Source organism: Caenorhabditis remanei, chromosome I (genome assembly GCF_010183535.1).
Source record: "Caenorhabditis remanei strain PX506 chromosome I, whole genome shotgun sequence".
Classification (NCBI taxonomy): Eukaryota; Metazoa; Nematoda; class Chromadorea; order Rhabditida; family Rhabditidae; genus Caenorhabditis; species Caenorhabditis remanei.
This window is the reverse complement of record NC_071328.1, coordinates 12,050,084-12,072,149: the sequence shown is the minus strand read 5'-3', so window position 1 is coordinate 12,072,149 and position 22,066 is coordinate 12,050,084. Positions and strand designations below refer to the sequence as shown.

Here is a 22,066-nt window from a genome sequence, read left to right as displayed (position 1 = left end):
GACGGAAGAAAAAGGGAATGCTATAAAAGAAAAGTCTGAAATGAGAGAAGTCACCATTCGAAAATGACGAAGACATTGGTAACAGTTGCGAGTGTTGGCAGTGGAGTTGCAGTAATTGCATGCTTATTCACAGTTGGATATATCTTCAATGATATCAATTCATTCTATGATGAAGTTATGGATACTATGACTGAATTCAAGGTAATTCTCTGATTAATTATCTACATTTCTAATCTCGATATTTTCAGTTCAACGAGAATCAAGCATGGAATTCAATGGTGAAACCAAGTGATATGTTCGGAAGAATCAAGAGAGGAGTCACCAAACGTCAAGCTCAATGTAACTGTGGTGCTCAATCGAATGGATGTCCAGCTGGACCACCAGGACCACCAGGACAACCAGGAGCGCAAGGAGAATCTGGACATCCAGGAGTTGCTGGAAAGCCAGGAGCCAATGGAGTCACCATCGGAATTGTTACTGGACCAGGACCATGTATCACTTGTCCAGCTGGTGCACCAGGACCAGCCGGATCTCCAGGAGCTCCAGGAGCACCAGGACCAGCTGGAGCACCAGGACAAGACTCGTATGGAGGTGGACCAGGACCAGCTGGACCAGCCGGACCAGCTGGAGATGCTGGAGCACCAGGACAGCCAGGAGCACCAGGAGCACCAGGAAATGCTGGACGTAGTGGACAACGTAGTCGTGGACTTCCAGGACCATCTGGAGCTCCAGGACCACAAGGACCAGCTGGAGGACCAGGACAACCAGGACAATCTGGAGGAGCTGGGGCGCCAGGACAAGCTGGAGCACCAGGAGCACCAGGACAACCAGGACAAGCCGGAGCTCCAGGAACTCCAGGAGCACCAGGAAACTCTGGATCTCCAGGAGGTGATGCCGCTTATTGTCCATGTCCAGCTCGTTCAGTCGCTGTTCGGAAACACCGTAAAGTATTCCGCAAGCGTGTTGCCAAGGTTTCCGTCTAAACTTTCCCTTCTTTTTATCAATAAACCCTTTTCATCGAAATTGTTCGTCTTTCTTATAATACCTAATTCAGAATCCTAGTCAGACATTAGTTGTTCATTCGGATTCATCTGTTTCCTATAAACAGAAGTAACGAAACCTAGATCTTTCTTGCTCAAATCTGATTCCCCCAGTGCAATCACAAACATTTGAAGACATAATCAACTGCGCTACGTGGATGACTAATTTGGCTCTGTCTTAAACAGCGGTCATTGGCCACATGCATAATTTCACAAAATAAAAGCTGCAGCGACACCCTACTAAACTGCCCTGGCACCGACCGCCGCCGTTCCATTACCCTCTGCCAACGAACATGGCCGGGTTAAATTTTGCGTAAAAGGCGGAGGAAATCGTCAGTCGATATCACTGATCATATCAACCGATCATGAGAACTGCGGCGCTTTTCGTCATGCTTCTCCTCGTCTTCATTGCCACAGGCACTGCTCAAGATGGGAAGACGGAAAATGGAGGGATCGATAAGCCAACTCCGGAGCCAACAGACAAGGAGACGACACAAAAGAAGATCGAAGAAAAGCCGAAGGAGACGGGACCAAAGGACAAGCCCAACGAGAAGGATTCGTCGAAGACACCTCCTGTCGATACTCCAAGAAACGGAGGAGACGAGAAGGGATCAGGATCTGAAAATTCTGAAGGAGGAACTGGAGTTGAAGAAGGAGCTGGAAGTGAAGGAGGAGCTGGAAGCGAAGGAGGAGCTGAAGGTGTGCCAGAGGGACCAGAGGAAGCTGCAGTCACCAGTGAATCGAACATTGTCGGAGGTCTTCTTGGAGTCGCCGCTGTTCTCACTTACTTGTTTTAATTAAAATTAAATAAAACTTTTGTAATTTAGCTCGTGTTTACTTTTTCAGGTTTAAAGTGTGGGTCTTTGTAACAGAACTGGAAGTTGGCGACAGCTTTTCCCGTGTGGGAAAGAATGGTGGCGACCTCAGCTTTGGATTTTCAAAAAGTTCGGTTAAAGAGTTCAAGTTTAGAGAAAACTTGGCGCAATTTCGCTTTTTCGGCATTGAGAGTTTTCAAAGAACTAGTAGTTTTTTTACCCAAAGATCGCGATTTTTGAGACAAGACGAGCTTAGAGTAGCTTTAATAATGATAATAATTTATTACGATCGTGAAAGTATCGTGATAGTATAGAAGTATAGATTGGTGAATTCAATACATACAGTAGCGGTCATAGGTGAGTATACCTCGATACTTTCCTATGTATCTCAGCTGAAACTTGTCCGTTTTGCATAATCTTTTTTTTCAAAGATAGCTGAAACATCCAGTAAAACTGTCATAAGTTTTTTGTTAGTAGTGATTAGCTGATTTTTTTGATTATCAATTTTTCCTGATCTAGATTTGAAAATCCGGAAAAAAACTTTTTATTTTTGAACTGGACCATATGATTTTTTGAGTTCAAAATGATGAGTTACGTTCATAAGAACAAAATCTGATGTTAAAATGCTTCTGTGAATCATTATAACACAGTGACAACTCGCGAGTACAAATTGAATTTTACAAGAAAAACAAAGTTTAGGCTTTCTTCTAGCTAATTACAGTTGTTTCAAAATTAAAAAACATGAAAAATTGGGTAAAATTTCGAAACTCGAGATTTTTGAGTGAAAAAAATTGCAAAATTTTTTTTTCTCAAAATCAAGATTTTTTTTGTAATAGTGTTGATAAATATTATACGCATCTTTTCCCGCAATTTTCAACCAATTTGGACGTTTTTACGATGAGTTATAACGTTTTAGCCATGCATACCGGTTTGGACTTCTGGAGCTGTAGCACGACGATGAAGATTCACACAAGCATTTTAACATCAGATTTTGTTTTTATGAACGTAACTCATTATTTTGAACTCAAAAAATCATATGGTCCAGTTCAAAAATAAAAAGTTTTTTTCCGGATTTTCAAATCTAGATCAGGAAAAATTGATAATCAAAAAAATCAGCCAATCACTACAAACAAAAAACTTATGACAGTTTTACTGAATGTTTCAGCTATCTTTGAAAAAAAAGTTTATGCAAAACGGACAAGTTTCAGCTGAGATACATATGAAAGTATCGAGGTATACTCACCTATGACCGCTACTGTACAAATACAATAGGTTCAATACATTATATTAGGAGGAATAACCATGAGACATGAACACATGAGATCATACCAGAGAGAGTATTACAGAGGAACATGAAAAGAAGTAGCCATAGAACGTTCAGATTAAGAGTCACATGAACAGACGGATTGATAAGACAACAGGACTGTGTCAGGGTGGCCAACATTCTAGAGTTTCATTGTTGGAAGGGTTCTGTTAATAAGAAAATGGCTTCGTAGTTTAGTTTTGGACTTTTCCCAGACGAACCTGGTTTTAGTGCGTGTTCTAGTGTACTCACTGAAAGAGAAGAAGTTTTTGGTTTCAAGATCTACTTTGTTTAATAACATTTTATGTATGAATGTTTGATCGATTGCATGCCTCCTGGACTCTAAGGAACTTAACTCATATAGGTTAAATAAAGAAAGACGAACAATTGCGATAAAAAGGATTTATTGATAAAAAGAAGGAGAAGTTTAGACGGAAACCTTGGCAACACGCTTGCGGAATACTTTACGGTGTTTGCGAACAGCGACTGAACGAGCTGGACATGGACAATAAGCGGCATCACCTCCTGGAGATCCAGAGTTTCCTGGTGCTCCTGGAGTTCCTGGAGCTCCGGCTTGTCCTGGTTGTCCTGGTGCTCCTGGTGCTCCAGCTTGTCCTGGCGCCCCAGCTCCTCCAGATTGTCCTGGTTGTCCTGGTCCTCCAGCTGGTCCTTGTGGTCCTGGAGCTCCAGATGGTCCTGGAAGTCCACGACTACGTTGTCCACTACGTCCAGCATTTCCTGGTGCTCCTGGTGCTCCTGGCTGTCCTGGTGCTCCAGCATCTCCAGCTGGTCCGGCTGGTCCGGCTGGTCCTGGTCCACCTCCATACGAGTCTTGTCCTGGTGCTCCAGCTGGTCCTGGTGCTCCTGGAGCTCCTGGAGATCCGGCTGGTCCTGGTGCACCAGCTGGACAAGTGATACATGGTCCTGGTCCGGTAACAATTCCGATGGTGACTCCATTGGCTCCTGGCTTACCAGCAACTCCTGGATGTCCAGATTCTCCTTGAGCTCCTGGTTGTCCTGGTGGTCCTGGTGGTCCAGCTAGACATCCATTCGATTGAGCACCACAGTTACATTGAGCTTGACGTTTGGTGACTCCTCTCTTGATTCTTCCGAACATATCACTTGGTTTCACCATTGAATTCCATGCTTGATTCTCGTTGAACTGAAAATATCGAGATTAGAAATGTAGATAATTAATCAGAGAATTACCTTGAATTCAGTCATAGTATCCATAACTTCATCATAGAATGAATTGATATCATTGAAGATATATCCAACTGTGAATAAGCATGCAATTACTGCAACTCCACTGCCAACACTCGCAACTGTTACCAACGCCTTCGTCATTTTCGAATGGTGACTTCTCTCATTTCAGACTTTTTCTTTTATACCATTCCCTTTTTCTTCCGTCTTCTAACCCCCCAAGGACACCTTTCTTCTTCTTCCGCTTTACTACGTAGTAATCTATACGAGAAGAGAGAGAATTCGGCTATTTGACCTTCAAGATTACAAGTATTATCATTCGGTTAAACGTTCCGGGTTCACATTGTTTATTGCTAATTCTGCAGAAGCCATCATTGGAAAAATTGGAAAAAATAGAAGATAATGACAGGGATCTACTGATTGTTGACATAGTAATTTTCCTTATTTCAGATGTCATTGGTTCATTTCAACATGGAACATCCATATTTTTACATTCTGAAAACTTCTGACGTCTTCTTCTTCTTCTTCTTCTCCCCCACATCTTCTGAATAATTCACCTCGCATAAGGTATGTAAGTATAACCTCATATTTATATGTATCCCCATTTCCCGTCCCTTTTCTCCTTCATTTTTTCTCCTTCCACTGAATATACCTACCTAATCTTTCTCTTTTCTTTTATGGCTCCATCTTTTTTCTTCTTTGTTCGAGAAAGAAGAAGTAGAAGAAGCCGTCATCTCTCAAATCTTTTACTATGTCCTTCTCCTTTATGTACCCCGTAAATTGAATTACACTTGCACACATCTTCTCCTTTGGAGAATAAAGAAAACGAGGAACAAAATTTTCTGATTCTTTTCCCTTTTATTCTATTCTCCAATGCCGGAAATCTGGGAACCGTTCCTTATCTGGATTCCCTGTCAATACTGAATATTTTGACCTCGGTGGTGCAGCTGGGAACGCTTTTTGAAGGAGCGCGGCGGGCGCGACGGGTCGCAGTTTCAATTCCTACCCCTACTCCTTTATTTTTAATTTTCAAAAACTAATTATTTTTCTCTCTCTTTCTCTTTTTCAAAAGATCCAAAATTCAAAGAGCATCCCCATTCTCTTCTCAAAACCAACTGACTCTCCCATTTTTCCCACAACTCAAAAGAAAGCTCCCACTCATTTCTGTTTTTCTCGTTTTCTTTCTTTTTTCAACACCTCATTCAGTTCTTTTTCTTTTATCTTTCTAACTGGACACACACCTGTTATTACATGTCGGATGACTTGACTCATTCCAATCAATTTATCTTCTCGTCTGGCGAGAAGCTTCGAGAGAAAGAGAGAGATGAAGCAAAAAGTGTATCATTACGTTTTTTCTCTCAATTATTGGTCTCGTTTCTCGTTTTGAGACAACCTAATGGTCATTTGTGTAGAAGCGTTCCAGATTTTTGAAATTCGAAAAAAAAAACAATTTTCTTACTTTTTCTTGATAGTCAAAAAGGTTAACTTTGAGATCTTGTAACTAAATGTTTTTCTGTTTCATTCTAGTGAAAATATATATTTTCTTGTAGAAAAAATCTAGCTCTACATTTTTGTAGTTGACAACTTTTTTCCAGCTCGTTTAGATTTTAAAATATGCGTTCTCAGAGACACCCTACTTTCAGTATAACAGTTTTTATTTAAAACTTTGAGCTAGTCTAAGTTGCTCAGCAATCCAATTTTTAAAATTTACAATCATTAAGTAGATCAAGTTTAGTTCTCCATTTTTGTAGTTGACAACTTTTTGATAACTCTTCAAAATTTCTAGATATAGCGCTTCAAAGACAGGTACCAAATATCCACATTTAGGGTTTGTCGGTACCTCCGTTTTAAAGTGTATATCTCAAAAACTAATCGAGTTATCAAAAAGTTGTCAATTACAAAAATAGAGCTCTAAATTTTCTCTACAAGAAAAACAAAATATCCAAAATCAAGATCCATCCCGATTTGTGGCGAGTTTTCAAAGTTATCTTCAAATTCCTTCTAACCTAAAAACTAAAAACATTTCAATAACCGAACCTTTCATCTCTGAATAGTGAAACTCTAAAATGACACTTTCAATAAACGTCTCAAATTTCGTAATTTTCAAAATTTGAGAAGATGAAGAAACAAATGATCATGAGACATGACACCCATTCCAAGGGAAAAAGAACTTTTTGGATCACATGAGTTTGGGAGAAAGCGAGAGAGAGAAGGGGTCCTGGCTACTATATATTGTCACTTTTCGGTGAAGAACCTATTCATCAAAATAGTTGACGCTGTTATGATAAACGGGCAGGCTTCATGGTTTTTGACTCTTGGAATCCTGACTTCTGAATCCAGTAGCTGGAATTCATTCCTGTTTTTCGAAAACCTTTTGATCTACTTTCGTATCGGTGAAAATGCTCAAAACAACACAATTAACTGGCCTCCAGAAGTACTTATCCATCAGCTGTTCATTGTTTATCGGTTTGTCCGGATGTCCAGGTCTTTATCTTGTTTTTAGGAGAAATAACTATTTTCTTTTTTTCTCTGAGTCTCTCAATTTCGCACGCTATTTTCTTCGGTTTCGGTAGAGCGCGGTTGTAAGAAGCGTGCCGTACTAACAGCCTGCCTGTCTGTCTGTTCGGATGTCCCACATTTCGAATGACCGAACATTCGACTTTCAACTGAAATTGAGATGTTTAGATGCCTGTCTGTCTGTCTGTCTGTCCATCTGTCTCTCCCCTTATCCCGATGTCCTCCGAACACCTTTTCCCTCCTAATCCTCCCCACGTCACACCCAAAAACTTAGCAACATCTCTTAACTTCTCCTCCAAAATCCCAAAATTTCCATTCTCTTTTTCTCACCCTTTTCATAAAATATTCATTCGTTCTTCTCCACTTTTTTCACCTTTTTCTCTCCTTCTGATTCTTCCAAAAAAGAGAGAAAAAAGTAGAAAAAGAAAAGAAAGTTGAACTAAAGCCAAGAGAGAAAGAGTTCACTTTTCCGCCCACCTTCTCTTTTTTGAGTAGGGAATGGTCAAGAATTGGGAAGAAAATGTTGGGATTTTTTGAATTTTTTCTACAAAAAACCAATTTTTGTACGGTTTTTCCCTGAAGAGATATTCGCTCAGCACAGTTCTTACAACCGCGCTCCACCGAAATCACCTTGAAAAATGTCACTTTTTCTCTGAATCTCTCAATTTCGCACACTATTTTGTTCGGTTTCGGTAGAGCATGGTTGTAGATGCGTGCCGTGCTAATATAAACCTGAGAACTATCTTCTCAATAAAGTTAGTGAGCTCTCTAGCAAAGTTTCATATTACCCCACTTTGACAATCGCGCTCTATTGATAACTCGGTGGTCTCACTGTCTGCGTCTCATTTTAAATGTTATCAATAGAGCGCGGGTGACGTATTTCTAAAATACTGCTATTATAATAATTCTATACCTTCCCCATCTAATCTATTATCTCCAAAATAAATCCGCTTCCTTATCTTCCAATAAACCACCAATTCATCCGCAGACATAAAAATAACAAAAACAAAACTCCCCTTTTTTTCTCCCTTTTTTTGCCTCTAATTATTTCACAAAAAGCCAAAACGAGGAGTGGTGCTCACAGCTCTTTTTCAATGAACGAACGGCTGAAAACAGCAAAAAAAAACACGGGAGGGAAATTAGAAAAGCTAGAATAACAGACCAGAAAACCATCAATTTTTTTCCTTTTTTTGAAAAATATTCTACTCCAGTTGGAGAAAAACAGAAATGGCTTTTAATATTTCTTCTCTCAGCATTTCATTTGAGAATAGTAACGACTCCCAGCTTGTGTCTGACTCTGTCTGTCACCTCGGTCGCGGTTAGATAGCGCGTTCGGTTACGCTTTTGCCTCCCCCCCCCCCCCCCCCCCAGTGAACTTTACAGGGTCAATCCTAATCCCGCCATCTACCAAATCTCAATATTTTCTTTTTTTCAAACTTTATTGCAACCTACTTCTCAATTCATTCCTCTGCTTCTCCCAAGTTTTTCTCTTCTTCCTTTTTCATTATTTCAATAAATGATTCATAAAAGGAAGTACTTTCGCTTCAGGGCATCTCAAATTTTAATTGATTCTTCTTCTCCTATTTTCCTACATTTTTTATTCTTTCCCAAGTGTTTCTAGCTCTCTTTTTCTTCACAAACATCTAGTATTTTCAGAATAAATATGGATTTCGATCCGCATTCAATTAAATGGAAATGCTGTTGTTGCTCATTACCGTCAGGTTAGTTAGTTAACTTTTTTTTAATTTTCAAAATTTGTGTATAAACTTTGGAATCGGATAATATACAGAAATTCCAAATTCTAAAACTTGAAAATTGACAATCTCAATTTGTTGCAACTATCGTTGCAACGGAAAACTTTTTTGAAGCTTTTTGTTTTTTTTTATTCAAATTTTCTCATAATTTTAACAGAAAATTACTTTTGGAATGTTGTTCGCTATTCAAATTTGGCACGTAAAATCCGCTTGACAAAGCTCAAAATTCCAGTTTCATTATCATATAGATTCAAAAACATGTTCAGTTAAACCAATTCAATATTACGGTGTCTCTTTTTGGGGTTTTTTTGAGAAACTTACCAACTTTGGAGATTCATACCAAGCTCATTGAAAAAAATCATATTTTAAGCAGTTGTATGTTTAAAGTAGCCCAAACTTCCATCTTTATTTTTCTAGTTTACAATTTTTTGATAACTCTTCTAAATTCTAAGAAATGCGCTTTCAAATTAGACCGAAAAAGGAAGTTATCAAAAAGTTGTCAACTACAAAAATGAAGATCTTGCTTTGTTCTGTAACATTTGGGTAGATGTTGCATTCTCACTTCTCAAAAAGCCTCCAATTGAAAAAAATCATCCGCAGTTCTCTCTCTCAATTCCAGGAATGAGTCTCCTCGCTTCGGTGGAATTCGCATTTTGTGCCATCACTGGATCCATCACAATGTACAATATAATCCATCAAAAACCTGAGGTTTGTATTCATTTCATCGATGAACTCATTCTCAATGTATGATCTCGTAAAAAGATATGTTTAAGTGAGGGGGTCAGGTGGCTAAAAAAGAGTTCAGTAATCAGAGACCAGTCCGAGGAGGAGGACATCGGAATGTTATCTCTCATCTGAGTTCAAGGGAACTGGGGTGCCGTCGGCGCGTTTGGGATTCAGAGATCAGGGTTCTGGGTTCGAGGATTGTAGGTTTCCGGATTTCAAATTCTGGAATAAGGAATCAGAATTCGGAAGACTCTGATCGTGAGAATTATGGGGTACTATAGCTACAGTAATCCTACCGTAACCAAACAAAAAGAATCATCGAGAAATCAAATGATATATTCCGTCTTATAAGATAGTACTAATTCAGAATCTCCCTTTTTGATTCAGAATCTCTTATTCTTCTCCGATTTTTGAAAATCCGAAAAATCTTTTTCTTCCTCAATTTTTCAAAATTCGGAAAAGAAGGAAAAATAGACAAAAAGAATCAACGAGAAATCGGGAACTTCAGTTTTTTGAAGTTTGATTACTGTAGGTACTGGTTACTGTAGGTACAGTAGTCTACAGTAATCCGACAGCAATTTGATTCTAAAGAAACAAACTGAATCTTTCCAAAAACTTATAACTACCGTATTCCTACAGTAACCTCCAAACTGGACCTTTCTAACTACAAATACTTTGTAATTCGACTGCATGTACAGTAACCAAACTACAATTACAGTACCCTTGAACTACAAAATCTCCTAATTTCCAGGACCTCACAGCGTTCGAAGTGTGTCTCGTCGGTCTGATGCTCTTCTTCGGTCTCACGTGTATAATGTTGATAATCGGAGTCCAAAAACACGCCCATCAACTCATCTACCCATCACTCCTTGCTCGTGGACTCACCACGCTCTTCCTTGCTGTTTTCGGTGTCTCCACTGTCTTTGCCTCTTCGAAATCTCCTCATACAGCCATCGAGCATCATCAATGGAGACATAACGAGGGAAAATATGCACATGATGAACCGAATATGGCACTCCGATTGGTTTTATTCGTGTTCGCAATGCTCTTCCTTACTGTCATCATCTTCTATTGCTCCTATTTGGTCGTCAGATTGATTCATTACGAGCAGGCGTACGCCAGATTAAAAGAGAGAAGAAGCTCGTTGATTCAGGCTGGAATGATTGGTAAATCTCAGTTGTAAGGGTTGAGAAGCATTAATTTCTGTTATAATTTCAGACCCCGACTTTCCGAGTCCCAACAATTACTCCGCATCTCGTCGTGCTTCTTCTGCATAATCAGATTCAAGAATTTCCTACTTTTGCCTTATCATTTTTACATGTAATACTATAATGTGGTTTTTGTCAAATGAATTATGTACATTAACAAAAACTTGTAAAAACTAAAAATCAATATAATCACATCAAATTGAACCAGTAAAATAACCAAAGGGAGGCAAGAATAATAACAAAATTACTACAAATTTAAGATGAGTTGTCTCAAGAATCGATCGACATCGCTGACACGTTTCTTCGGTCGAGTGCTTTGTGGAAGTTGTTCTTGAATGATTGGAAGGAAATATGGAAGAAGACGAGACTGACGAAGAACTAGACGAATTCCAACTTCCAATTGAGCTGGGCAAACGAAATACGGATCGCCGATTTTCGGGAGAACACATTGAACGAGTGCGATCATAAACAGCGGAGATGGTTCATCTTTCAGTCGGAATATCATTCGTTCTGGGTTATATAATGAATATTGCATCATTAGTTTCAGAATTGTATCCATTTCAGAGGGGAGGTTCGTTGGATCACGGGCCATTGATCTGTAAAGATTTTAATTTATAGTTGAATTGGTGGTTCTGAATTCTGAAGTTCGGTCGCTCAAGGCATCAGGAAATAAAATATTTACTAGTTGCCAAATTCCTGGATTCGTTATTTAGATTTCAGTCGAAACTCACTTATTGATCTCAATCAAATCTCTCTGAATACTATCTTCCTTGTGGCGATTGGCGAGTTGTTTCGAATTACATATCATTTTGAGAAGCATCACGAGTTGTCCAATCTGAATTTTCAATATTCAATTTTCAATTAAGATGGCATAATTTCTGAATCCACCGAAATCCCCAAAACTGAAAAAAACATGAAAACTCAAACCTGTGCCAATACAGTAGCCAACGCGACCGCCTGTGGTTGTATAGCCTTCACAAGTCGTTCATAATTCGGCCCAGCGAAGAATTGATAGGCATTTTCATGACTGACAGAACTTTGAAGATTGAAAGTGACACCTAGTTTACGGGCAGTTGATACATAGTCTGAAATTTTCAAAGTTGGTGATTTCCTCAATCTTTCGGAACTCTACCTATCAGAATCTTCTCCAACTCAACAGTAACATTTGTCTCAATACTTGTAAGAATATAAAATGGAACAATCTTCTCAATTCTATCAAATACATCAAATGACAGAAGTGTCTTGCTCATTTTCAGATCTTTCCAACTCATCGAACCTTCTGAATATCTCGATGCTCTGAAAATCAATCATCTTCATATGAAATTCTGTGAAAATATATTTACTTTGGATTGGTAATCCTAATGAATAAATCAGCAATATCATTCTGTTCCAGATCTCCCGAACTTTTCGCAAACGCTCTTTCCTCAGAGATTCGACTGAAATAATCGTCCATTGCAACACTCCAAATACGTTCACCATCGAGGTTCATATAATCACAGATATATGAGAAAGAGGCACGCATTGTTTCAATGTTTTCACAAGTTTTTATGAGATTTTCAATCGAAGACGCCGCCGATGGACCTGACATCATTTTCTTGATTTCTTTGTACAATTGACGGATCATTCCTTCTTCCAGTAGCTCCTGAAATTGTTGAAACTTACTTTATTGAAATGGAAATGGGCGTAAAAAGGGACACAGCAAGTAAAATATGCAAAAAATTCGAAGAACAAGAAAGGAAAATTACAAATTTCGCTTGAAAAATTTTTACCGCTCATTTTTTTCTATGAATTTCAGTTTTCTGTCTATAATCTTGAAATCCCACCTTCGGATTAATCTCAATAGTTCCCACTCGTGTCAACATCATTCTCGATATTCCCATACTCGTATTCGCGAGAAGACTAGTCGTCTCAACTAGTCTAGAATTTGTCACAAATTCAGCAATATCTCGGAGCTGAAACAAGACGATGAACACTGAAAAAGAACTTGAAAACCCCCAAACCTCAGTCTTCTCAATATACGGCTCAAAAGTCTTCCCCAATCCCGGCATAATCACTCTATACATTATTCCAAAAATGTGTTGTGGAACCGATTGGAGAACTGTTTTCAGATGTTTCTCGAGGGAATACGAGTACGTATTCGCTATCCGATTTGCCACATTATCCTTATCCGAGAAGTATGAGAGCTTCAGTTTCAGAATCCAACACGAGATGGAGAGCTTCGTAAATATCTGTCTGACGACGTCAGTGTTCGATGTGGATACAAGATTCTGTTGGATTCGAGGGATCAATTGAGAAATGAGGGGCCACAGGTAAGTGGATTCCATTTTGGAGTAGACATCAGGAACAATTGAATCAGAAAGAGAGAGGACTGACAGAAGAGCGCGTAGCTCTGAATCGAGAGTTGTGAGACATTCTTTGAGTGTCATGTTGATGGAGAGACCGAGGAGATCGCCAACCTGGAATTGAGAAATTCTAAAAATATAATTTCAGATTGAGGGATGGCATCGCTAATAGAAGAATCTGTAATTTTTAGCAACAAAATCGTTTTCATACTTCCTTTTCTTCTCATATTTCTCACCTGTTTAACCCTCCTAATAATCTGCTGCACCGTCTCAATACTCTCATCCGTCATCTTCAAATCAATCTTCTCCACAGTTTCACTCAAATTCCGAACCCATTTCACAAAATTCGTTTTCTGCGTATCACTCATTTTCACAAATCCGTGCTCGAAAAAATCGGCGAGTTGATTCAAAAGCGTTCGGATTTTCTGTTGTCGTTTCGATCCTTCGTCCTCTCGATTTTCAAGAGTCGCCGTGTAGAGATTCAACAGAAGAATTTCACATCTCGAGACATCGAGAAGCCATTGGAATAGCTGATCGTCAGTGAGAGGGCGGTTCTTGAGAGGACGAGTTGTCTTCTGGGATGGTCGGGAGTGGAGAAAGAGCCATTTGAGGGATCGATTATAGGAAGTGATTTGTTGGAGGTGTTGATCGAAATGGACCATTTCATTGATTACCTGAAATTAGATGATGAGAATTTTCTGAAAAAAGTTTATTTTAACTGCACTTCTAATTTTGAACCGAAACTCCAATGTTTTTTTCAGAACATTCCAATTTCCTAAATTTTTCACAACTTGAAGATTTTCCAACTTTTCACTTTCAGACGTGAATCGTACTGTAGCCAAACATTTTCCGAATGTCACACGGTCACCTCACTCTCAACAATGCCATTCAATCGTCCCCAGTTTTTTCCCAACTTTCAAAGAAAAGCTGTAACTTCTTGAAAAAATATTGATAGGATCCAAAACATGCCGAGTAATAATGACAGTAAGTGATCTACATCATTCGAATAACTACAGTATTCTCTCAAAGGTCCCATCGATCAATCCGACAGGAAGAAAAAAGCGGCAAAAGATCGGAAGGCTTCAGCGGAAGATTGTGAGATTCTGAAAGTGATTATAACTGAACATATCCTATTTTTCAGTGTACTCATTGAAAAGTTGTCGCAGTAGTATGACCTACGATAACACGTTAATTGATGAGATTCAGGTAAGGACACTCGGAAATTTTAGGGAATCTGAAAGAAAAAACCTCAATCTGCAGGCTCGAATTGGTTATAATGTTCTAATGAAGCTGTTCGAATGCGGGAGAGGAGGGGAAAAAACTCTGACATCTGTGGTACAAGCTGCGGAGATCACCACTCTATTGGATTGCTTGAAGTGGGTGGAGCCTCAATAAAACTGAAATATATCAGATAATTCAGATTAGTGTTTCTCGCTCAGCCGTCATGTATCGAAATCGATGGTCCAATAAATATTTGCGGGGACACCCATGGACAATTTTCAGATGTTCTCCGCCTATTCGACAAATCTGGCTATCCTCATCGCGCAAACTACCTCTTCCTCGGTGACTACGTGGATCGAGGACGCCACGGACTCGAGAATATTCTGATGCTCTTCTGCTATAAACTAATCTTCCCCAATCATTTCTTTCTTTTGCGTGGCAATCATGAATGTCCGTCGATAAACAAAGTCTACGGTTTCTATGAGGAATGCTCGAAGAGATATGAGAAAGGAGGGATCAAAGTATGGGAAGAATTCCAGGATACGTTCTCAACGATGCCGTTGACTGCTATTGTTGGACAACGAATTCTATGCATGCATGGAGGGATATCACCAAGAGTTCGTTCAATAGTTTCAGCATCTCATTCTAATTCTTTCTGCAGCTGAACACTCTCGACAAGCTGCGAATGTTCCAGCGTCCCAACTATCAACCATCTCATGACCAAATCGAAATCGATATTTTATGGAGTGATCCTTCGAATACTGCCAAAGGATGGAGCCCAAATCAAAGAGGTGTTTCGTACACTTTCAGTCCGGATGCATTGAAAAAGATTCTGAATCCGTTGAGCATCGATTTGGTTGTTAGGGCTCATCAGGTAGGGGAAGAAGGACTGAATTGAAGGAAAACGAGAGATTTAGGTAGTGCAAGACGGGTACGAATTCTTCGCTCAGAGACGTCTCGTCACAGTTTTCTCAGCTCCGTTCTATTGTGGTCAATTTGATAATGCAGCTGCTGTTATGTCGATTTCAGAGAACTTGGTGTGCTCGTTTCAGGTAAATCGAAACGAATTTGGCAAGGAAAACTCAGAAAACCCTGTATTTCCAGATTCTCCGTCCGAAAAAGTACTTTCCCAAGCGTCGTATTCAACTCTCTTCAACCTAATAATCGTTCTTCTTCTATTCTTTTCTGCTATTTTCTCTAATAAAATCATTATTTTTACCTGTGGAAACCCGGTATCCATTACAACTTTCCGATGATGTTCCAGAATTCGATGAGCTTCTTGTTGAGTTATCGTTGCATTCAACGCATTCCAAGCCGCTTTATAGTTATACCACCCGTCGAACACGTTGGCAATAACTCCGAATTCCAAATTTATTACCTGAAAGTTGATAAAGGAATCAGATTAGACTATTAATCTTACCCAAGTTTCTCTAAAAATCGAATTCACAATTTTCGTCATTTTCGCCACGTCATTAGTGAGAAGTTGTCGATCGAATTGAAGAGCAACGTACATCAGATGGGCTCGTGGGGTTTGGAGAGAGGACGCTTCCATTACTTCAATAGTGTGGAGAATGGAACGAATGAATGAGTCAGGAAGAGGAATTCGTCTGAAAACTGGTCGACTTTCAAGAAATTTCACTAAATTTTTTAAGTAAAAAAAATGGAAAAAAGGCTACCTTATCATAGAATCATTTCCCGGAACCGTGGCTTTCAGAAAGTCGACCAAAAACTCTGCATTCACTCTCTCATCGCTTTTCCTATAAATCGCCACGTAGATTCTCTCTCGAATCGGAGCAGGAAGATAGGTGTCGAGATAGATAATGAGTAGGCCTGATATATACAGACAGTACGCCTGAAAATCAAATTTTTTATTCCGAACGTTTTCAGAAAAAGATACCTCTAACTCAGATGTTCTATTTATATTATGCATTCTGTCTCCTGACTGAATCGCCTGAATTTCCAGTGCATAACTTGAAAATGTTTGAACAAATTCAGAAATCGACGAGAATAGCTGCTCGAAAGCGATGAGAACCGGTTCGAAAGTTGAGTAAAAAAGTGATTGAAGACGGAGGTCTTTCTCCAATTCCTTCTCGATTTGTTCCTTTTTACTCAAATATTTGAAATCGAGTTGCACTAAACTCCGGAATTTCGTCGATTTTGTTGGATCTTTGAAATCTTTCGGCACGAAACTTGATAATCGGAATATTTCAGCGAGAATTGATTCTCCGTGGAGAACAAGTTTTGATAGAAACAGATTAGTTTCATCCGTCATTGCTGCTTGAAATCTACTTTTGCATGCTTCAAAATTTTACCAGATCTAGATAAAATAAAAATCGAAAAAGTCACGATCTCACATCTGAAACAATACTTCACGAAATTAATATTTTATTTCCACTTCGGCATTTAGCAAACCAGTTGCAAACATAACTGACATAGATCAAAATTAAGTATCACAGAAAATTAAATTACAAATTATTTAAACCAATTAGCTAGGCGTCATGATAATAAACCAGTTATAAGGGGGAGCAGACCAGATGGGAAGAAAATGGGAAATCGGGATTGAAAGCATTTCTGAAATGACGGGAATGAGAGAGAGGGGAAAAACTACATGAATTTGTTATTATGTGAATGGTAACCAGGCGGCATGAGCCATTGTTCCAAGGATAAAGTATCCGAAAATGTAGATATATAGAGCTTTGCCACGCCATCCATCTTCCCAGACACGTCGGAAAACGAAGAAGGGAAGGATGCCCGGGGTGGAGGTATAGTGCCAGAAGCGGTTGCCAGGAGTGTTCTGAAACAATTTATTGAACTTTTGTGTTTTGATGAATATTTGACTCACTCCTTGCGTCAGCTCATCAATATATCTGGCAATAAAAATATAGAGCAATGGACTGGAAGAGAACATCAATCGAGTGAAAACCTCCGCATTGATAACAAAGATACCAGTAAGCAGCATAACAGTGGCATGGATAGCAAGGTGAAGAGTGTGATCGCTTCGGATTGTGAGAATCCAAATGTTATTCCATCGTTTCTTCTCAAACACATCCTTCCATGCAGATCGGATTGCCAGAACCGTAAGAATAGCAGCAGGAAGCATCATCAAGAAACAAGGAATCTTTCTGATTTTCCAGTATCCAAATAATCCGACGTTCCAGTACTTGGCTTGGATATCCGTGTAATATTGACGAACCAATCCGAGAATTCTTGGTTTTTTACACCAAGTTGTCTTCTCCCAGGCGTCGACGATCGTGATGATTTTCGGTGACATTCTGATATGTCTCTTCACATTTGCAACCAGCTCCTTCTGATGTGGATCAGCCTCACAGAACTCCTCAGCAACCGAATTGGCCATGAAGACGTAGGGTCCAAAGAAGATAAAGAGCACGAAAAGACCGAGTAAGACGGTGAAAATAACAAGAGTGCAACGAGAATGTTCAGGTGCAGTCCATCTGAACACTTTTCTCGGCTGCTTTCTTTTCTTCTCAAATGCACGGAGTCTCGTCTGTCCTTCACGTCGATATCGTTCATTCTTCGTACCAGCCAACGATTCAATCAACAGATGACAGTCTGGAACTGGCTTCTCTGGTTCCCAGAGGAGAGCAGCACACCAATACCAGGCAACAAAGAGAGCGTTGAGCATTCCATTGGATCGAACGACAAGTGACAGTCCGAAAATAAAAGTTCCTGTCATGACTCCGAACATCTTTTGGGAATAGGAGGAAGAACGGATTGAGTATAACATGAAGTTGAATCCAGTGATTGTTAAGGTGAAGAACATCGATTCAGAATACGCCGAGGTGAAGAAAATCGACGCTGGATTGTATGCGAATATCGTAACAGCAAGGAGTCCTTGTTTCACATTTCTCGTGATCATTGTGACAACCATGAACAATGCCATACCCGCCGCGTGGAAGAAGAACAAGTTGATAGCGAAGGAAAGGATTCCAGTGAGAACCCACGATGGGAATGACCATCCTACGGTGCTGAGCGTGTACTGCTGAATTCCGAGACGGAAGATGCTGAAAATGCAGGGTTCATGCGGATAATTGAGGAAGTGTAACTCACTTGATGACTTCAGGATATCCGGGGAAGAAAGCTAGAGAGTGCTCAAAGATGTAGTGATTATCAGCAATGAACAGAAACTGTTGTGCATCCCAGCGGCGAAGTCCGAGTAGTCCACGACGGACGACGACATCTCCGAGAAGTGATTGGCCTGGTTCTGGAAAAATTACGAACTTTGAGAAACAAACATTGGATTTTTTATAACGGAAATCTGTGACTTGATTAGTTCAAATCAGAAAAATAGAAGAAGCGTTTACCAATAATTCTATCCGCCAAATTGAATGCATCTGTTCTGAATCGTTCACCAGCGTAATTCGCTGCGATAAATTGAAGAATGATGATCCAAACACGCGAGAAGAAAAGTTGTCGGAAACAGAACCAGAAGCACTCCCAGAACTTCCAATCGTATTTATCTCTTTTCTCTTCTTCCGTTCCCGATTCTGATGAAGCTTCCTCGTCTTCATCGTCAGAAGATTGCACTTCTGATGTACTTTCTTCTTGTCGTCCAATTGGTCGTTCTGTGAAAAACGCCGTCTTTCTCGCAGAAAATGCATCATCGTCGATGGCTTCTAGCTAAAAATAACTAGAGTTTTATTTGTTTTTCCTATCTGTAACTCACCTCATTAATCTTATTCGGCACCGGGAAATTAAGAATCTTTCGGAAATTGAATCCAACGTTTTCGTCGTCTTCTAGAACCGTTTCTAAAAAATTCAAAATAATTTCTGCGAATAATAAACGAATTCCAAACCGTCATAAGTGGCCATTCGCTCCTCCAACTCTTCGATTTCCTCCTCGACCGCCGCCCGGTTATCTCTCTTTATCTGATGCCGAGGCATTCTGTGAGAAACGAAAATTGGAAACTGAGAAACAACAAAAAACAGAAAAAATAATTGAGAGCGACAAGAACGAACAGAAACTAACAATATTTTTCATTCAATACACAATATTTACTCGTAATGCAATAAAACGGACAATATTTCTGTGGGGAACCCGTTGGGAAATGAAGTGACCAAAAAGAAAACACATGTATAAAATTATTAAACACAGATGAAATAAGAAATTCGTGCAATAATTGGCGGAATATTGTCGGATGATCCTCCGTTTTCAATCCAGCGACTTGTCAAGAATCTGAAACATTTGAAAGTTAGAAATTGGCGGTCGCGCGAAACTCGCAGATCAAAATTTTTATTTTTAAATGTTTTTGCACTTACCGAACCATTTTTTCGTCACAACTCTCCTCTGTCGTGTCAATCGATGAGTCATCAGACACAGTGAGAAACAGAACAGCCTTCGGTACCGGGTAGTTCTCGTGATCAGCAAAAGCATGCAAAACCAAAACGGCATCCCATTTCAAAAGATCTACGTCGAGAACAACAGCGCTTCGAGGAGATGATTGGGAACTGAGTGATGGCCCGAGAACTGAAAATGTAGTTTTATTTTATTCTGATCCTTCTGTGAATCACTCACTTTCTCTCAAGTTTTCATGCAATTCCGCTCGATTTGTGTCACTTTCTACTCGAATCGACTTATTTCCAGTTCCTGCCGGTGTCTCACTTTTCGCTTTTTGTACAACTTGATTCACCGCCTCACAGAATTCTTTCGCAGTCTTTCCTCCCACCAGAACCACTAAAGGAGCAAGATTTTCTGGTTCTAGAAACACTTTTCGGCCGATAAGCTTCAAAAGAACACGATTGTCTTTAGAAATTGATGAGAATTTCGGGCTATCAAGAACGTGGCGTATCGAGTCGATATAGTTTTGATAGGACGTAGCAGCAACCTGAAATTGAACAACTTTCGTAGGAAAACACTTTTATAAAACCAACAGAGCTCTGTTTTCCATTCGATCCGATTCCGGTGATCCAAACTCCTAAAACGATTGCCAAAATTACTCCGATAACTGCTAATCCATACTTCCACGTATCATTATCACTCAAATACGACCTGTCAGAGCATTGAGAACTGGCGAAGCTATCATCGTTCTCCGTTTCATAGACATCGTCATCGTCCTGCTGTTCTGTAGTTTGTATTGTAGTTGCGTAACTCGTAGTTTCAATCAAATCCGGATAAACTTTCTGATAGTTGAGAGAAGTCGAGATCTCCAAACTTCTTCTTTTCTGACGCACATTTCTATCGGCTGTTGTTGGATTCGGGTTTCCGAATGATTTTCTGGTCTGTACCATACCCTGAAAAAATACAATTGTATTGCTATCTTCAAATTATTGAATTGCAATCAACAGGAAGCTGTCATCTGATATAGAAAAAACATAAAATTTTTCTACTTGGTCTGCGATAACACCACGCGCATCGTGAACTCAATGTATCAAAGTATACGCGCAACCTGCAGTCAGCTTGTTTTCTTTTCAATCGATTTCTAGACCACTTCAACTCGAATTTCAGCGCTGTCACAGCTATGGCGACTGCTGCCGAACAACACAATACAAACGGAAAGAAATGTTATATGAATAAACGGTAATCCCCTTGAATTGTATTCAAAAGTAACCGGAAATCAGTGCATTTCAGGTACGATGACGCAGTCGAGCACTATTCCAAAGCCATAAAAGTGAATCCGCTGCCTAAATATTATCAGAACAGAGCGATGTGCTATTATCAGGTTTTAAAATTATCTTATCGATTTTTATCGTGACGATGATAATTATAGCTAAACAATCTGAAAATGACCGAGGAAGATTGTAAGCGAGCACTCGAACTGAGCCCGAATGAAGTCAAGCCTCTCTATTTTCTGGGAAGTGTTTTCATGAAAAGCAAAAAGTTCAACGAGGCGATCAATTGTCTTTCCAAAGCTCTCTATCACAATGCAGTTATCACAAATGCCGCTGACATTGAAAACGCGCTGAAACGAGCACGTCATCAAAAATACGAAGAGGAGGAGTCGAAGAGAATAATTCAGGACGTTGAATTCCATACCTATCTGGAGAGTCTTATCGATAAGGATCGACAGGAAAATGCAGATAATCCAGAGGGTTTGCAAAGGGCAGATATGGCGAAAAAGCGGTTGACGGAAATCACTACAGCGGTAAAATATACGAAAAGTTCAACTGTATGCTTCTTTTTCAGACCCAGGAAAAACGCCAAAATCGTGAAATTCCGGAGATGTTGTGTGGCAAAATCACGCTGGAACTGATGAAGGAGCCAGTGATCGTTCCATCGGGTATCACTTATGATAGAGAGGAAATTGTGCAGCATTTGAGAAGAATAGGTCATTTCGATCCGGTTACCAGGAAGCCATTAACTGAAAGCGAGATTATTCCCAATTATGCGCTCAAAGAGGTAAATTTTTAGCGGAATGTCGGGAACTTTTAAAATAAAAACTTTATTTCAGGTTATCGAGAAGTTCCTCGACGACAATCCATGGGCGAAGTATGAGCCAGGAGCCATGGACTGAGCTCAATATTGTCATTTTATATGTTTTATGTTTTATAATTGTTCTAAGTCATCACTCATCATTCCCGGCTGCTAAGTCACAGTTGCTTGCTTCAACTTATTTTTACAGTTCTTTGCATTTTTTAATTGCTACCTCCGTTACCGGTTTCCCTTATGATTTTTAGCTTTAGTATTTTTCCACCCTGAAAAAAATCTGGTAGAAAGTGCTCTTGAACGTTCATCCGCACAATTTGTAAATATTCACTGTGCAAAAATGAATAAATGTGATGCTTTTCTAAGTTATTGATTAACTGAATTTGAAGGTTCCAGACCAACTATCTACGTGATAAAGTGGAGAAAAAGTAACATTTCCACTCGAATTGCATCACTTGTTGGGCGGGATAACGGAGTGTCGTTGCGAAATTTTAGACTGCATTTTTTTAGTTTTCAACTCTCATCTTCTATTATTCTAATTTTTGTTGTAATTTAC

At 39.5% G+C, this 22,066-nt stretch overlaps 7 protein-coding genes across 7 annotated transcripts; 4 read left to right on the top strand and 3 right to left on the bottom strand.

The window, feature by feature from the left end:
- Window positions 1-1,405: 1,405 nt before the first annotated feature.
- Window positions 1,406-1,837, top strand: GCK72_002696 (uncharacterized protein; the record flags this gene model as incomplete). The annotated part of the gene is made up of 1 exon (XM_003112244.2): window positions 1,406-1,837. The coding sequence occupies one exon, from the start codon at window positions 1,406-1,408 to the stop codon at window positions 1,835-1,837; it is 432 nt and encodes a 143-aa protein (XP_003112292.2).
- Window positions 1,838-9,253: 7,416 nt separating this feature from the next.
- GCK72_002695 (uncharacterized protein) lies at window positions 9,254-10,635 on the top strand (the record flags this gene model as incomplete). The annotated part of the gene is made up of 3 exons (XM_003111946.2): window positions 9,254-9,340; window positions 10,110-10,524; window positions 10,577-10,635. The coding sequence occupies 3 exons, from the start codon at window positions 9,254-9,256 to the stop codon at window positions 10,633-10,635; spliced, it is 561 nt and encodes a 186-aa protein (XP_003111994.2).
- A 178-nt stretch (window positions 10,636-10,813) lies between these two features.
- GCK72_002694 (uncharacterized protein) lies at window positions 10,814-16,401 on the bottom strand (the record flags this gene model as incomplete). Its single annotated transcript, XM_053723553.1, has 12 exons — window positions 10,814-11,162; window positions 11,298-11,401; window positions 11,494-11,651; window positions 11,699-11,862; window positions 11,910-12,208; window positions 12,390-12,518; window positions 12,567-13,022; window positions 13,145-13,582; window positions 15,349-15,507; window positions 15,550-15,736; window positions 15,806-15,981; window positions 16,027-16,401. The coding sequence occupies 12 exons, from the start codon at window positions 16,399-16,401 to the stop codon at window positions 10,814-10,816; spliced, it is 2,994 nt and encodes a 997-aa protein (XP_053592198.1).
- GCK72_002693 (uncharacterized protein) lies at window positions 13,874-18,133 on the top strand (the record flags this gene model as incomplete). Its single annotated transcript, XM_053723552.1, has 9 exons — window positions 13,874-13,892; window positions 13,938-14,003; window positions 14,050-14,114; window positions 14,169-14,284; window positions 14,329-14,746; window positions 14,791-15,003; window positions 15,047-15,181; window positions 16,822-17,206; window positions 17,889-18,133. 9 exons carry the CDS (start codon window positions 13,874-13,876, stop codon window positions 18,131-18,133), a joined length of 1,662 nt encoding a protein of 553 aa, XP_053592197.1.
- On the bottom strand, window positions 16,750-19,031 carry GCK72_002692 (uncharacterized protein; the record flags this gene model as incomplete). Its single annotated transcript, XM_053723551.1, has 6 exons — window positions 16,750-16,923; window positions 16,972-18,151; window positions 18,198-18,351; window positions 18,452-18,767; window positions 18,814-18,896; window positions 18,944-19,031. The coding sequence occupies 6 exons, from the start codon at window positions 19,029-19,031 to the stop codon at window positions 16,750-16,752; spliced, it is 1,995 nt and encodes a 664-aa protein (XP_053592196.1).
- A 201-nt stretch (window positions 19,032-19,232) lies between these two features.
- GCK72_002691 (uncharacterized protein) lies at window positions 19,233-20,375 on the bottom strand (the record flags this gene model as incomplete). The annotated part of the gene is made up of 4 exons (XM_003112008.2): window positions 19,233-19,323; window positions 19,407-19,614; window positions 19,663-19,972; window positions 20,019-20,375. 4 exons carry the CDS (start codon window positions 20,373-20,375, stop codon window positions 19,233-19,235), a joined length of 966 nt encoding a protein of 321 aa, XP_003112056.2.
- Window positions 20,376-20,605: 230 nt separating this feature from the next.
- Window positions 20,606-21,598, top strand: GCK72_002690 (uncharacterized protein; the record flags this gene model as incomplete). The annotated part of the gene is made up of 5 exons (XM_053723550.1): window positions 20,606-20,664; window positions 20,716-20,806; window positions 20,855-21,229; window positions 21,277-21,483; window positions 21,536-21,598. 5 exons carry the CDS (start codon window positions 20,606-20,608, stop codon window positions 21,596-21,598), a joined length of 795 nt encoding a protein of 264 aa, XP_053592195.1.
- Window positions 21,599-22,066: the final 468 nt, after the last annotated feature.